The 16,672-nt window shown below is 44.2% G+C and overlaps 2 protein-coding genes across 4 annotated transcripts in view; one reads left to right on the top strand and one right to left on the bottom strand.

Moving 5' to 3' along the window:
- Window positions 1–5,312, top strand: part of PRSS57 (serine protease 57) — a 49,742-nt gene extending 44,430 nt beyond the window's left edge. For all 3 annotated transcript variants that reach the window (XM_069964455.1, XM_069964454.1, XM_069964456.1), the window contains one exon: window positions 4,889–5,312. In XM_069964455.1, the coding sequence (XP_069820556.1) occupies window positions 4,889–5,041 (153 nt within the window). In that variant the 3' untranslated portion in view covers window positions 5,042–5,312. The remainder of the gene's footprint in view (window positions 1–4,888) is intronic.
- Window positions 5,313–11,134: 5,822 nt separating this feature from the next.
- The window catches only part of FSTL3 (follistatin like 3), a 94,375-nt gene continuing 88,837 nt past the window's right edge, over window positions 11,135–16,672 (bottom strand). The window contains exon 5 of the mRNA XM_069964453.1: window positions 11,135–12,269. Within this exon, the coding sequence (XP_069820554.1) occupies window positions 12,217–12,269 (53 nt within the window). The 3' untranslated portion in view covers window positions 11,135–12,216. The remainder of the gene's footprint in view (window positions 12,270–16,672) is intronic.

The following is a 16,672-nucleotide window of genomic DNA, read 5'->3' as shown; positions in this document are numbered from 1 at the left end:
CGTGCAAGCCCCTCCCCCCCCCCCCCGGGCACGGACATTACCGGTCAGGGGCAGCAGAGGGGGGTTGAAAAGAAAATAATAAAAATCCACCAGCCTTAACCCGGAACCCTGCTTCCCGGTTCAGGTTGGTGGGGGCTCCAGGGCACGTGCCCCTGGTGCCCATTCCTTAATCCGGCCCTGTAGATGCTGGGTGACCTCCATCATGCTGAGTACTAGATGCTGGGTGACCTCCATCATGCTGAGTACTAGATGCTGGTAAGCTGGGTGACCTCCATCATGCTGAGTACTAGATGCTGGGAGACCTCCATCATGCCGAGTACTAGATGCTGGGTGACCTCCATCATGCTGAGCACTAGATGCTGGGAAAGCTGGGTGACCTGAGTATATAGATTGGGGGCAGGGGATCCTCTTCCTCCCTTGTACTGTCCAGGGCCCGGTGCCCATACAGACCACCCCCACTCCCCTGCATATATGGGCACCAGGCCCTAAACAGTACATGGGAGGGGGTACAGGATCCCCTCTCCCCTCACAATACTGCTAACTAGGCCATAAATGGTGCAGGGGAGAGGGGATACTGTATATTTCATAATAAAGATCTCACCCAGGTACCCAAACACTGTTCAGGCCTAGTGGATGCCACCAGCCCCACTCCACCCCCACAACTTTGCCCCTGCCCCCTTTCACCCACGACCCTACTCATTTTCCTTACCTAGGCCATGGCAGATGGTGGTGGTCTTCTTTAGGCCCAGGCAGTAGGGGGCGGTCTGTCCTCTCTTCCAGGGCAGTGGCAGCTCTCGTAGCTTCTTGCAGTGAGCTGTGCTGTCTGCTCCATTAGTCAGCATTTCACACCCTCTCCTGTGACGACTGTGGCTCCGCCCAGCGATCGTGGTCCCGCCCACTCCCACTCCCACCGGCGACCATGGATGGACATCTTTTTTTCCCCCTGAAGGTGCCGTCCCCTGCAGGGTGCCACCCTAGGCACCAGACCACGGGTGCCTAGTGACAAATACGGCCCTTCCCACCCTGCATACTCAACACCACAGGACCCAGCATACACAGTGACTCTGCACAGATGCTGGAAACGCCTCCTTCTCCTGGTCTGTGAGCTGCCACAGCCCATTGTCCCGCATCCCCACTACTGGCGACACACGCAGCCCCAGGTGTAGTACCCTGTTCACCAATAGTTGGGATGCCGGGCACTATGGCATCAGCATACACCAGGCTGCGACAACTCATGGACCAGGAGAAGGTGGCCCACTTCCAGTATCTATGTAGAGTGTGGAGAGATCACATGAGCAGAGGGGCAATTAGATGGGCCAACCAGACATCAGCACCAGAGATACCCGATACACAAAGGAGGTAAAGAAGAAAATGATGATGCAGGTGCTGTGGCGGAATTCTCTGACCAGAGAAGAGGGATAGCACTTTATAATGTACAACCAGCTTCTCTATTACCTGTTCACACTGGGTACCGTGGGTCAGGTGTACCAGCCCACTGAGGAGAAGAAGAACACATGATCCAGACTCCGAAAGTGGGGGCCATGAGGAAGGAGCATGTCAGAGTAGACTCCATTTAGCTGCTTTTTTGTGTTTAGAGGGGGTGAGTAAGAAGAAATAGCTCCAAAACGGCTCAGAACAGGTAATTACTTGCTTTAAAAATATATGGAGCTATGGGTGGGCTATTTAGCAATGATGGCCGTCAAAATCACTGCAAGGTCAAATGTACACCCAGTCATGTACATAATTAGTCACTGCAATTTAAATAAATCCGTAAAAAATAATACCTTTTATTGATATACATTAAGGGTGCCTTCACATGAAGCGAATTGCAGTGGATTTCACACTGTGAGTTTGAAGTGAAATCTGCTGCGATTCCAGGCACTATCATTTTGCATAGGGTTACATACACGCAGCAGAATTTTCATTCTGCTGTGAGTATGTAAATGCCATCCCCCTAAACTCGCAGCATTGCAATGCTGGTCAGTACAGTTCTTTGCCTTTGGATACATTAACCTTTGGACAGTTTTAAAGTTTATCAATAAAACTTTCTAGTTTTAATGGGTCAATTTAAAATGCAGTAACTAAATAAATAAAAATGTCCATCATTTTAACGCTGTGAACATAGCTTAAATCTAATAGTGTGCTACATTAAAGTAGTAGTGGTAGTTTACTAGGCATAGCTTTTGGGCTACACCCCAAAACAGCTGTCTGTGGATGGATACCTGGTTGTGGTATTTCCCTGGTCATATTTTTAGAAATGTTAAGCTGAGTTGCCTCCAGTTATATGGGTTCAGCTCCAGTATTTTCAGAGACTGAAGTTGCAGAGGAACTTGCCCGTTTAAAGCTGAATAAGGCGATGGGTCCAGATGGTGTCCATTCCAGGGTTCTTAAAGAACTCGGATCTGTATCCCCCCTGACAGATCTGTATAACCAATCCCTGTTAACAGGAAATGTCCCCGATGATTGGAGAACGGCCAATGTTATACCAACCCACAAGAAGGGGAGTAGAGAAGAGCCCAGTAACTACAGGCCAGTGAGCTTAACATCTGTAGTAGTGAAAATGATGGAAACTCTTCTAAAAAAGAAGATAATGGATCACCTAAGAATCAACAATTTGATGGATCCAAACCAGCATGGCTTTACTGCGGGACGATCATGTCAGACGAATCTCATTGATTTCTTTGATTATGTCACAAAAGTGCTGGATGAAGGTGGTGCTGTGGATGTTGCCTATCTGGACTTCAGCAAAGCTTCTGATACAGTTCCCCATAAAGAGCTGATAGAGAAGTTGGAGAAAATTGGACTTAATCCCTGGATAGTTCAATGGATTTGTGGTTGGCTGAAGGATAGATATCAGAGGGTTGTTGTTAAAGGGGTAGTCCGGTTTTACAAAATTATATACCTTACACTGCCTAACCAAAAGTTATATAAGGTTGTAATATACATCGTTTACATATTTCCATTGCCTTGCCCCGTTTTTGTATGATTGACTCACCGCGGGAAGTTAGTTCTTTTTATAGTTCTCCTATAACTGTCGACCACCGCTACGTCACTATTCCGTCATTTCGAGACAACGCGTCATCTCTGTAGTCCAATCCATGTGTAATCACGGCGACATCCTCATCACCGCCTCCTTCTTGCTTGAGCACCTCCCCCCCCCCTGCAGTGATTGGCTGAAGTCAGCCACGGAAGTTCAGCCAATCACATGGTACGCTCTGGGCATGCATACTTCCTTCTGTGCGGAATAATTAGCCTGAGGGGCCGTCGATGTGGGCAAAGAATTCCAGCACTTGGGCGTGAATAACAAGTGCAGAGGATGATGGGTGATGACATGGCCAGACACGAAGAAGCAAGATTTACAGCCTGGAGGAAAGGGGGGGCTGTATGGACAAAACAGTGGTATAGACGGCGATGAATCAGTCTGATGCAATGGTATGTTAAGTTCATAGCAAGCTAAGAATGAATAGTTTTTTTTTGCAAACGCTGGATAACCCCTTTAATGGTGTATATTCCGAGCAGAGACTGGTTACAAGTGGTGTGCCACAAGGGTCTGTTCTGGGTCCTATTCTTTTTAATATGTTTGTAAGTGACATAGGAGAAGGTTTTGTAGGTAAAGTTTGTCTGACGACACAAAAGTGTGCAATAGGGTGATATTCCTGGAGGTGTCAGTAATATGGAAAATGATTTAGCTTTGCTACATAAGTGGTCCAAACAGTGGAAATTGAAGTTCAATGTTTCCAAATGTAAAATAATGCACTTGGGGAGGAGGAATCCTCTATCCGAGTATCAGATCGGCAGTAAGTGTTGGAAAAGACTTCAGAAGAGAAGGATTTAGGGGTAGTGATTTTTGACAGCCTTAAAATGAGTCACCAGTGCAACCAGGCGGTGGGGAAAGCAAATTGTATGCTGGAGTGTATAGCTAGAGGTATAACCAGTAGGAAGAGGGAGATTGTGATCCCGCTGTATAGAGCTCTGGTGAAGCCACATCTGGAATACGGTGTCCAGTTCTGGAGACCTCATCTAAAAAAGGACATTGATAAAATAGAACAGGTCCAAAGACTGACTACAAAAATGGTGGAGGGTGTGAGGCATAAACCATATCAGGAAAGACTTAAGGATTTTAATCTGTATAGTCTGGAGGAAAGAAGGGAAAGGGGGGGACATGATTGAAACCTTTAAGTATGTTAAAGGACTAAATAAGGTTCAAGAGGGGAGTGTTTTTAGTAAAAAAAAAAAACTGAGCTCAAAAACAAGAGGACACAGATAGAGGTTAGTTGGGGGAAAGATCAGAAGCAATGTGAGAAAATATTATTTTACTGAAAGAGTAGTAGATACCTGGAACAAACTTCCAGCAGAGGTGGTTGGTAAATCTACAATAACAGAATTTAAACACGCCTGGGATAAACATATATCTATCCTAAGATAATAAGAAAAAAAATACTAAAAGGGCAGACTAGATGGACCCAGTGGTCTTTTTCTGACGACAATCTTCTATGTTTCTATGAGTTGGATATTAACTAAGGGCCACTTAATGGTGGTTTTGATGGTCTCCTTACAGCACCCTCCCCTTGGCTAGGTGCTTCCTTAGAGGGATATCGCATTTCCCAGGGAGCAATGTACCTACATTTTCACTGTGTTGAGCGGTTTTAATAGCGGCCTACGTGTCTTCTTTAGCTGGCCTCCCTGAGATCAGTGATTGTATTACCGTGATAGATTAAAGTTTTTGTAAAATTGGTAGACTGTACGCACATTGTAAAAAAAAAAAAAAATTTAAATTTGTGCACAGAGAGCTGTTTTCCCATAGACTATTTTACTGTCGTATTTGGCACTGAATTTTCCTGTGCACCAGTTCCACAATTTATACATGTTCATCTTCTTTCCTTTCCAGGGTGATTCTGGGGGGCCCCTTGTGTGCACGAACCGAATTGAAGGTTTGGTGTCATTTTCTGGACTATTCTGTGGAGACCCTCGTACGCCAGATGTGTATACTCGAATTTCAGCCTTTTTGCCTTGGATAGAGAGTGTAATAAGCAGACGTTAAGAAAAGAAAAAAAGTTGAATGCCTATCGTTGTTTCCTTTACTATATAGTAATTTGGGTATATTAGAAGCGTGTGGTATACAGTAGAATGAAAAATTATTTGTGTTAGCCTATTTCTCACATTGACTGCTTTGGTCATTAAAATCTCTTGTAAATGATGTTTCCCATTATATTACATAAAAGGTGCTTGATTTTAAGAAGTACAGTATTCCTATTGAATGTATACCAACTTTGAATACAGATTGTCTTTCATGATCATTCATCTTAGCAGAGCCCAGGGGCCTGTAATGTAACTTCTGACTCATCAATAAAAGATTATGCAGATGAAGTGTCAGACTGAGTTTTCTTGCACCGATCAGAGGAAATTATTTTACTCTAGTAACTAATTATAACAAAATGTCTTTGCAAAAACTTTGCGATGACTAATTCACTATTTTTGTATATTCACATAGTACTGATATGTTGAAGGTTTTTTTGCAGATTAGCTGCACATTTATTGCACTTTGACTACTCTATTAAAGATATTTGAGAAATTCTGCAACAAATCTGCAACATGGAGCACTGCTAGCAATCGTGTTAGCCACACCAGGGAGTGGAGTCTAAGGGGCCGCTTCAACAGAGCCTGCTGCAAGACAGGATAGGTTTGCCGCAGCAGGCGACCCCAGGTCACTGCCCCTGGTTAGGCTTGTTAGTGGAGGTGGGAGAAGTGCAGGAAGAGACAATGTAGATAGGACAGCAGCATGGTAGGCAGGAAACTAAAGATGAGAGAATCAGGTTCGGGTTCGAGTCGATCCGAACCCGAACGTTTGGTATTTGATTAGCAGTGGCTGCTGAACTTGGATAAAGCTCTAAGGTTGTCTGGAAAACATGTGCAGTGTCCCAGAACAGGCTGTCTGTTTCTCACTTTAAGTTTACTTTTATTACTATAGCCATGCCTGTCCTGGAAACTATATGCACTGCAACTGTTTACTATGTAATCCCTATTACTCTCAGGTTCATGTGTATCTTGTGTGCATAACTATGTGCAGTGGTATGCAAAGGCTGGTGATCACGTGACCGTGCCCCGTAACCATGGTTCCTCCAATGGCCGTCTAGCTTTGGCCAGGGGTACCATGTGACTTCCCCTTGCTGCGCAGTTCCGGCCTCTGCTCCCAAGCAAGGAGGTCGTGTGTGTGTGTCTCTCTTCACCTTCAGAAGAGTGGACTCGGTGCTCTGCTGTAACAATTCCTGGCTGTCCGCCTGCTCAAGTGCCTGGAGTATCCTCTCATCTGGGTGTCGTTCCTGCTCTCTATCTCCTCATCAACTCAAGATATTCACCAAAAGTACTCTAATCCACCAAGCCTCTATATTCTTTTATCATTACTACTCCCATCATCCGGCACGCTTCACCTCAGCCTATGCAGCACCACCTTTGCACTGTCTGTTTAAACCTGCTATATACCCGGTTGCATCCAGAAGAGACTGTTGCTACCAGTTACCTCAGTTACAATAAACTTGTAACCACCTCTTTTACTGAACCCTGGAATTGGTGTCCCTTATCTGGTGCCCCAACTAGGTACAGCGAAGAATCGCATGCCCAGTATCCTGCATAGTACCGCAGGCCGGCCTACAGCTGTGCCACCCTCGTGCCAGTACCGTGACAACTCAATACCCTGCAGCTGCCCCGGTTCCTGCCTGCTAGTAACACCTGCACTGCGGAGTGGCCCCCACGGGTCAGGGCATCGCACATGGATACAGCCAATGACTATATCCATGTTTTCCACATAGCCTTAGGGCTTTATCCAACTTCAGCAGCCACCGCTAATCAAATGCCGAAAGTTCGGGTTCGGATCGACTCGAGCATGCTCGAGGTTTGCTCATCTCTACAGGAAACACATGCAGGTTCTTGGGCAACAGAGCTGTGACCACAGTGCTTAGGGTATGCAAGCAGAGGTTCCAACAAGGAAGCCAGGGCAAGTGCAGATATGTACTGTATAGTGAAGGGCTGTTAAGCATCAACCAATTAAGGGCACACTGGCCCTTTACATCTGCAAGAGCCGATGCACGTGCACCCTAGAGGGGAGGGGCGCACGCACAGGCCAGTTAGAGACAGGAGCAGGAAAAGGTAAAACACCCCGAGGGCCCGAAGGGACCTCATAGCAGTGACATGGTCTGCCTGTATGGTAGCTAAACCACTGCTATTCTATTTTATTCATTTTTCCTGTGGATTCTTACATTTCCCTATGTACAAATTTCCTGTTAATGAAGCTATTGATAACTCATCAAACAAGACATACCCATTACCCAAGACATACCCATACTCACTTGTTATTTCCATTTTCTTTGTATGTGCCGGATTTACATGCTCACCTCTGGTTAAGGAGGCTAAATGACACAGGAGGGTAAATTTATCAACTCCCAACCACCCAATGAAACACTGTCAGTCCTCTTATCCCATCCAACTCAGTGTGCTGGGTCTGGCACCTGCCCCAGCATGGAAGGAATCACTGGATCCCTTCCTTTTTGTTGTGGTTGCTTTCAGATCGGCACTTGGACCTGAACTTCAGGTGGATGAACCATGGACTTCAGCGATGAAGTCTGTGTTCAGGTCCGAACTCTGACCCGAAAAACCTCAAAGACACACAAAACAGAACAATCCAACAAGAAAGAAAAAAGTGATGACACTGCCTGGCTCTCCACTAGATGGCACCATCTCAGGCTGAGTCCGGTATGTGGTGGTGCTCAATACGAAATAAACATGCTGTATGAACAATGAATAAAGGATAAAAGGAGGCACTCACCAGCAGTGTATTCAGACCATCCGGCTTTTATTGCTGTGCGCAGGGGGAGCGGGGGAGACAAGGTGGGTGACCGCAGTTTCGCGGCTTAGTGCCGCTTTGACGAACCCTCATGTGACTGGTACGTCACTTCCTTTTATGTGTGCAACTTTATCAAACAATGTGAGTGACAAACAAACATCCATTAAAATAAAGTACAACTTTATCAAACGATGTGAATATTGCATGAATCCCTATATCCGAATATGCTAGCCAGTGTAATTTGTACTTTATTTTAATGGATGTTTGTTTGTTTGTTACTCACATTGTTTGATAAAGTTGCACACATATGTAACGTACCAGTCACATGAGGGTTCGTCAAAGCGACACTAAGCCGCGAAACTGCGGTCACCCACCTTGTCTCCCCCGCTCCCCCTGTGCACAGCAATAAAAGCCGGATGGTCTGAATACACTGCTGGTGAGTGCCTCCTTTTATCCTTTATTCATTGTACACACAAAACAGACATAAATACAAAAATGCCAGAAAAAGAACACAGTTTTTTTTCTGGCATTTTGTGGAGACCACAAAAACGCCACACAAAAACCTGTGTCTGGGGGCACCCTTACAGTTAGGGACTATTGTTGGCTGTTTTCTAATAGCAGAATAAAGTGTTAGTGGAAGGCAGTACATGGCTAAGCTCAGGAAAGTACATTACCTAGTTAGTCAAGCTGTGTTCACACAGTTTTTTTTACATTCATTCATTTATCAAATACAAATGCATTCATTTTTTTAATCAAATAAATTCATTTATCAAACTTTTCTCCTTCTGATATGTCACTCCTCACTCCTTTCCTGTAATTGCTGAAAGCTTGCTGTCTAGGATACCAACCACCACTCCGCTCTAAAAACCGTGGTCTGGCTAGTGTATGTATAAGTATAGTATATATACAACGGGGGGAAAGTTAGCAAAACTGTCCCCATGCCAGATTTATGCCTCTTAGTAAAATCTACAGCTACTCCGGAGCATGTGTAGATTTATGCCTTCTAGCAACTTAAATAATGATAAATCAGGTGCTGGAGAAGGCCACACATCCTCTCTTTCTTGTCACGCCCCTTTCCCGCTCAATGGGTTCACACTACGTATATTTCAGGCAGTATTGTGGTCCTCTTATTGCAACCAAAACCAGGTGTGGATTGAACACACAGAAAGGCTATGTTCACACAATGTTGAAATTGAGTGGCTGGCCGTCATTTAGGGTAAATTCACACGGGTGGATCCGCCGGGAGTCTCACGCACAAAATCCGCAGCTAATCCACAATACACGTATTATTCTTATTATTATTAATATGTGTATTGCGGATTTTGTGAGTTAGACTCCCGGCGGGTCCGCCCGTGTGAATTTACCCTTAGGGTACAAACCCACTTGACGTATTTGCTGCGTGAATCAGTCTTAAAAATAAGCAGGCAAAACGCAGGTTGGCTTTATACGATTGTTCTGCGTTAAAATACGCAATTGCGTATTTTTGAAGCGTGAAGCTTGTTGTTAGCAAAGCATCAGTTGTTAAAATACGCAATCGCGTATTTTTGAAGCATGAAGCTACATGCGTTTTTCGCACAGGTTGTTAACAACTGATGCTTTGCTAACAACAAGCTTCACGCTTCAAAAATACGCAATTGCGTATTTTAACGCAGAACAATCGTATAAAGTTAAACTGCGTTTTGCCTGCTTATTTTTAAGACTGATTCACGCAGCAAATACGTCAAGTGGGTTTGTACCCTTAATGGCAAATATTTGCTGTTATATTACAACAAAGGCTGTTATATTGAAATAATGGCAGTTATTGACTGTTATATGGCGGCCATCCACTCAATTTCAACATTGTGTGGACAGAGCCTTTCTGTGTTTTCAATCCACTCCTGGTTGAGGTTGCAATATGAGGACCACAATACTGACTGACATCCTTAAGGTGGTTTGCACAATAATCTTCAACTTTTCCCTGGCAAATGTCAGGCGCAGTATTGATAAATTCTTTATTATAGCTATAAACACACTAGCCAGACCATTGCTTTTAGAACACAATTCAGGAAATGTTTGCTAAATAAATGTATTTGCAAAAATATTTTACTTGATGAGCCCTACAAGTTTATCTATGTTGGCTGAGATGGGAATACCCCTTTAATTGTAATTATTAAATTAAATCCCTGGACTAGATCATAAACTGAAGAATAATATAAATTAAAGGCTAAGGGTCTATTTACAGAAAAAGATTATCTGACAGATTATCTGTCAAAGATTTGAAGCCAAAGCCAGAAACAGACTATAAACAGAGATCAGGTCATAAAGGAAAGCCTGAGATTACTCCTCTTTTCAAATCCATTCCTGGCTTTGGCTTCAAATCTTTGGCTGATAATCTGTCAGATAATCTTTCTGTGTAAATGGACCCTGAGACTTCTCCTCTTTCCAAATTGATTCCTGGCTTTGTATTCAATAATTTGGAACTGAACGTGTGAACACACCCTCTGTGAGCCTTTGCTGAATGTTAACGAAAATAAGAGAAATGTAGACAAATATAATGGGAATAATACAGATCTGAATGAAGAAGACTGGGAGAATATAACATACATCTGCTACTCATACTGCCACTGGCTTATATTAAATTATTTAGCTGAATTGTATTCTCACTTAGTGACACTAGAGGTCAGCAGAGTACCAGTATTTTCACCAGAGACAGAAATGTGAAAAAAATTAAAGTGTACCTATTGTTATAAATTTTAAAGTCTAAATCAATAGTAGATGTGAAATGAGGAAAGTTTGCAATATACATTTTTTTTGTTATCATGCTGCAAAACAAAGATATACTTACCATAAATCCAGGTCCAGTCTCCTGAAGCCTTTTAGTCTTCTGCTGGATGTAAAAAAAAAAAGAAAAAAAAAAAGGAGACTAAACACATGAAGCCCTGCTACATGGTACAGTACAGAAAACAGTGTGTACAGAGTGTCACAGCTCAATGTGTCCATCAATAACATAATTGATCTCTCTGTAACTACGCAGATGACCTGGGAAACACTGGACTTCCTGTGTTTAGACACAAACAAAACAAAAAAAAAACAAAAACACAGGACACAGGAAGTGCCGTGTTTTTCATGATAAGTAAAAAAAAAAAGAAAAAAGAATGTAAATTGCAAACTTGCTTTATATCAAATCTACTGTTGATTTAGGTTTTGAAAGTTATAACAACAGTGACACATTAAGATGAACTTTAGAAAAAAGACATTTCTAATGATTTTACAAAATCTAAAGCCAATCTTAATAAGATACAATGACGGGAGACAATGTTATGCGTTTTAATTATTTTATTTTCATGGATAGAAAAAGAGTAAAGACACAAAGATAGAAAAATAGAAAAACAGCACTGTGGTCTTAGACCTTACAAGTAGGAGGCAAATTACACCTGAAACTGAACAGCTGATACCAATTAAACAGTGATTAAAAGCCTGTTTATGCAGTTGCAATGTACTGGCATGGGTAGGGCCAGCAGTGTATACTGCCATATTTGTACAGTTCCAATGGTATAGTCTCAAAAGAACAATGCATTCCAAAAACAAATAAAACACCATACTTTGTCCTGCAAAACCAAGGACAATTTCCACACCTCTTGCTTTACCTGGCTATTAATATGTGGTTTGGCATTAGAGCAGTGTGCCAGCCTTATAGCTCCTTTTTATCTGTGTCACTATGTTCTATGTTCTGTGTCACTTTTAAATCAGTCTTCACTTCATATACTTCTTTTCTTTGTCAATTTGTGGTAGAAGAGTAAGTGACCTCCACAAATTATGATATACCCTTATATGATGTTTCCTTCTTGAAAACCAATAAGCTCATGTCACCATGCCATCTTGTAATAGAGGGAAAGACTTCATCTGCTGCCTTAGGAACATATTCAATGTGCCCCTAGAAAAAGCTTGCATCCAGCGAAACATAGTGACAACAGATTCACCAAGTCATACTACATGACATAACATCACCTACAAGATATTACCTTGAGGGTACAAACCCACACACCGTATACACAGCAGATACGCAACAAATACGCAGCAGATTTGTTAGTACAGATTTGATGCTGTGTTCAGTTATTTAGATATAATCTGCTGCGTTTTTGCGGCGTATTTGCTGCGTGTTTGCTGCGTATTTGCTGCGTATCGCAGCAGTAAATACGCTGCTTATACGGTGTGTGGGTTTATACCCTGAATATGCCAGTTTCGTGTGTAAACCCTGCTATGCATACCCTTGGGTAAAGGAGCCTGGCTGATACATATAAATAACACGTCCAGTTAATAAATATGCCTCACTGTATGTACAATATACACATGGAATGCCCGTGTGCTTGTTCTGACATTTTTGTGGCATCATCTTGATCTCACACAAAGTTTTTCACTGCGTCATCGAGATCCATGGAAAATTTGGAGTGCTCTGAAAACAAAGAGGAATCAAAGAGTAGTCTTATTATTAGTGGTTACATACACAAATGTATGTATACATTGTGCAAACGTCATAGGCACACACACAAAACAATAATGGTTACAAAATGATGAGATGATCTTTCTTGAATACAAGAAAATGTACTATAAAGAGCAGTAAACGGTAAAAGACAGTGGTGTGATTTTCCTCGAAAAGGCACTGATTATTTTTGGTAGGCAGTTTTATAAGGAGTGGTAATTTGTTCCAGGGATCTTTAAGGACTTCTTCTGCAGACTTTGGCCCTGTTCATATGGGGTTGGATCTGATGTGGATCTTAGCACTGTTTCTGTGCCTGAATCTGCATCACGTCTACCAAGAAAATGCGTCCTGTGTGGTTTCCGCAACCCTGTTCACAATCAATGGGAAATTTTCTGTGGTGGATTTTTTTTACTGTTACTGTGAGAAAAAAATGCCACCGAAATAGGTACTATTTGGCTATGTTCACACAACATTTTTTCAGCTCCGTTTAAAATTACGTCCGTCATTTTGAGTCTAAAATAACAGACATCATTTAGCTGTCTGGCCTTCCCTTCGTGCAATGACGACTGTTGGTACATTATTCTAGTTTGGGGTTACTAGCTGTCCTTACGGTGTGACTTAATTGAAAAGTCCATTGAATTTATTAGTAAAAATAAAGGAAGAACAGTGACAGAAGAAAAACTGTGTGAACAACTACTAAAAAATGCCCGCTGTTTGCAAAAGACATCCAAAAATAATGATCATGTTCATTATTTTGACGTTATTTTATGCATTGGACGTTTGTCTTTCCATTGACTTCAATACATTGCCATAGCAGTCAGTTAAATTGCGGCAATAACGGACGTTATTTTAAATTTCAAAATCGGACGCATTTTCTCTATTTTTGACGTTGTGTGAACATAGCCAATAGGTGGGAGAATCAGCCCACTAAATGGAAAGGATGAATACACACAATATGGTTGCATTGTGGTTTGCCATGAGCAGTAAATGTGTGCACAGACATGTTTCTCCACAGATTTTAATGTAGCACATCATTAGATTCCAAAATACAGCCAGGGTCGTATTTGCCACTAGGCACCCATGGTCCGGTGCCTAGGGGGGCGGCACCCGCAGGACCCAATTTTAAAAATTTATTTAAAAAAATTTTTCTTAAGCCCCTCCGTCGCCCCTGGGTGCAGGGCTGCAGCTTTAAGTGCCGGTGTGAGCTTCCGGTACAGACAGCCTGTCACGCAGGCCGGAAGCTGCAGCCCCGCAGTGCCCGAACTCCTCTTCTGCTCGGTGCCAGCGCAATGACGTCACAAGCAGAAGAGGAGTTCGGGCACTGCGGGTCTGCAGCTGTGAGCTTCCGGCCTGCGTGACAGGCTGTCTGTGCCGGAAGCTCAAGCTGGCCCTGCATTGGGGGGACCTGCCCAGCCTGCCTTTCACTCTGCCGCCCTTGTGTTTCCAATGATCCCTGGCTGCACCCCCTGCTGCCCGGATGCTCCCCCTGCCGCCAGTGTGTTCCCCTGCCCCCGGATGCTCTTCCTGTTCCCTGACCGCTCCCTCTCTACCCCCCCAGCTGCTCCTGCTTCTCTATCTGCCCCCAATCTGCCCCCCCATCTCTATCTGCTCCCCATCTACTCCCCCTACTTGTCACCTTAACTGCCCCCCATCTTCTCCTCCTGCCCCCTAGCTGCTTCCCATGCCACCCCAGCTTCCCCCCCAGCCCCTGTCGCCCCAGCTTCTCCCCCTCCCCCTGTTGCCCCAGCTTCTCCCCCTCCCCCTGTCGCCCCAGCTTCTCCCCCTCCCCCTGTCTCCCAGCTTCTCCCCCTGTCCCTGTCGCCCCAGCTTCTCCCCCTCCCCGTCGCCCCAGCTTCTCCCCCTGTCCCCCAGCTTCTCCCCCTCCCCCTGTCACCCCAGCTTCTCCCCCTGTCACCCCAGCTGTTCCTGCTCCCCCTGTCCCTGTCACCCCAGGCGCTCCCCTGCCACCCCCAGCTGCCTCCCTTCCCCAGTCACCCCCAGCTGTTTCCCCTGCCCCCCAGCTTCTCCCCCTCCCCCTGTCACCCCCAGCTTCTCCCCCTGTCACCCCAGCTGTTCCCCCTGCCACCCCCAGTCCTGTCCACGTAAAAATAGGAAATGCACTTATACAGTCTATATTTGCAAAACTGACCTGCCGATAGAAATCAGTGGGTCAGTGAAAAATGTTTGTGTCTCTCCTTTGCATCTCTCAAAAAAGCTTCTTACTCCAGGTTAAGTGGTGATGAAGTGTATAGTTTAGGAGGTTAATGGGTTAATGTTTTATTGTATGCTATGTGTTATTATTGTCCAATAGGAGGTGCTCTTTTCTAACCTATTATCTTTCCCTTTTCTCTTGCCACACTCCTTTTCACCACTCACAGGGTAGATTACTTAGCCCCTGTAGGAAGTAGTCACTTTGTGGGGGAGGTTTAGCGCCAGTCTTACCCAGATTCTCGAGGGAGAAGGACACACAGCGCTAACATCCCTGTTGTAGCCAAGCCATGGCCTGTCTTATGCCAGGACCCTCGTCTGGGACAAGAGTTCAACCTAGTCTGGCTAGTCTAAAACATGAGTGTTTACAGATGCATCTAGAGACAACCAGTTCTTTCAGTATTTCTACTTTATCTACTATGCAGTGCTAAACACTACAAAAAGAGAAGAGTCTAGGAACATCCTAGCCCATGCTGTGAACCAGGCTAAAAAGTGCAGGCCAGTATCCTGAGACACAAGAGGAACTAGCCTGGATAGGACAAAGCTACTAAGGAAGGTCTATGTATCCTATCTCTTAGTGCAGGTAACTAGGACACCCCAAGGAGCTTAGCTTCACCCAGATAACCACAGCTGGGACTTGTATCACCCTATTAGGACGGGTCACTCAACACTGTAGGGCACAAGGTGGTCAGACCAAAGTCTATACACAGGTACAAGTAACTTCTCACTCTAAGGTATTCTCTCAAGTTCTGGCAAAATACATTGATAAATTGGGTTAGGACTCCCTCAACAAACTCTTCTCTTCTACATACTCTACTCTACTTTCAACTCTTCCAGCACCGCTGCAACTACCTCTCTACTCTACTTCTCAAACCACCTCCTCAAGCACAAACAAGTTCAAACACTAAAGTCCATGTAAAAATGTATCTATTCTGCCAAAAGTGTATTGTACTATTAAGAGGCTGCACAGTTATTACTGGGGGAATATTTTCCTATGCACCAGCACATATACACACTAACCGCACACCTTGAGTTATTTTTCCCCTTTCTGTGGGTGGCGGTACCGATATTCCAGGTGGGTCAATTGCCACGCAGGACCACCGTGACAAGAGCCCAAAGAACCCATCACAACCTGGCAGGTCACCGACCATTTTGGGGAGTACAGCCAGCAACAACACAAAGCAGGTACTAACATCATACCTGTGTGCTGGACTAGCACTGGCATCACGACTATACCATCTTTGGCTGAGCTGTGCAGCAAAACTGATAACATCCATGAATCAGTAGCATGCAACACTATGTTCCCTCTAGGTGAACAACAGCTGCTGTTATTGATTATTGGAAGATTGAAATAGAAATCTCTAGATCTCCAATTCTAGAAGTTCTAGCTGTGCAATTAATAGTGTATTCTGAAGGCAAGCACCAATATGGCTGGCAATCACTTGCATCTTTCCACAGCCCCATATCGGTCCGTGTATAAGGACCCTACATTCCATAAGATTGGTCCAGCTCAAACAATATTGATATTCCTAAAGGATCTGAGATAGTGAATATGTAATATTCTTCATTGGTGGTATCCTACCTAATTACATGGCATGTTGTTATTGGCAATAGTGGCACTATATGTGGCCAACCAGGGTTATTATGCTAAATGTTTTTTTCCTGTAAGTCCCTACTGTCGGAAACACCAGTCACAACATATCTTTTTGTAGTGTCCCAGTACAGGTGTGCCACTAAGTCCTGTATTCCACCTGTTAAAAGGTATCTCGGTCAGGTGTCACACTTTGGGATGATGGGTGTCATTTTGCACCATCACCACTTGGTATCTCACTCTCCCCTGTCTCTGTGCACAGCTGAAGGATAAAGGGTAAACTTATGTGATCTTTACTGTTGTGTGTTAACTAATTACTGGCTTGGGTGCCTCACACTCTTTACTCTTCACTCTTGGGTGCCTCACACAAAGTCAAACTCTGGTTAAGTCTTGGACTCTGTGCTCAATTACTCTCCACCGCACCTGCACCCACAAATTTGTGCTCTGCCCAGTGCCAGTGTGTCCAGGGGTGGGTATCACCACTCCTGGCCAAGGTGACAAGTGCCCAAGCAAAACACCAACAAGCCCACTACTGTTACCACCTAGCAACCCCGGGCCACGGCAATTTTATTTCAGA

The sequence above is a fragment of the Dendropsophus ebraccatus genome, chromosome 3, assembly GCF_027789765.1.
Source record: "Dendropsophus ebraccatus isolate aDenEbr1 chromosome 3, aDenEbr1.pat, whole genome shotgun sequence".
Taxonomy (NCBI): domain Eukaryota; kingdom Metazoa; phylum Chordata; class Amphibia; order Anura; family Hylidae; genus Dendropsophus; species Dendropsophus ebraccatus.
Note: the sequence above shows the minus strand (reverse complement) of the source record. Positions and strands in the feature narration are given on the sequence as shown.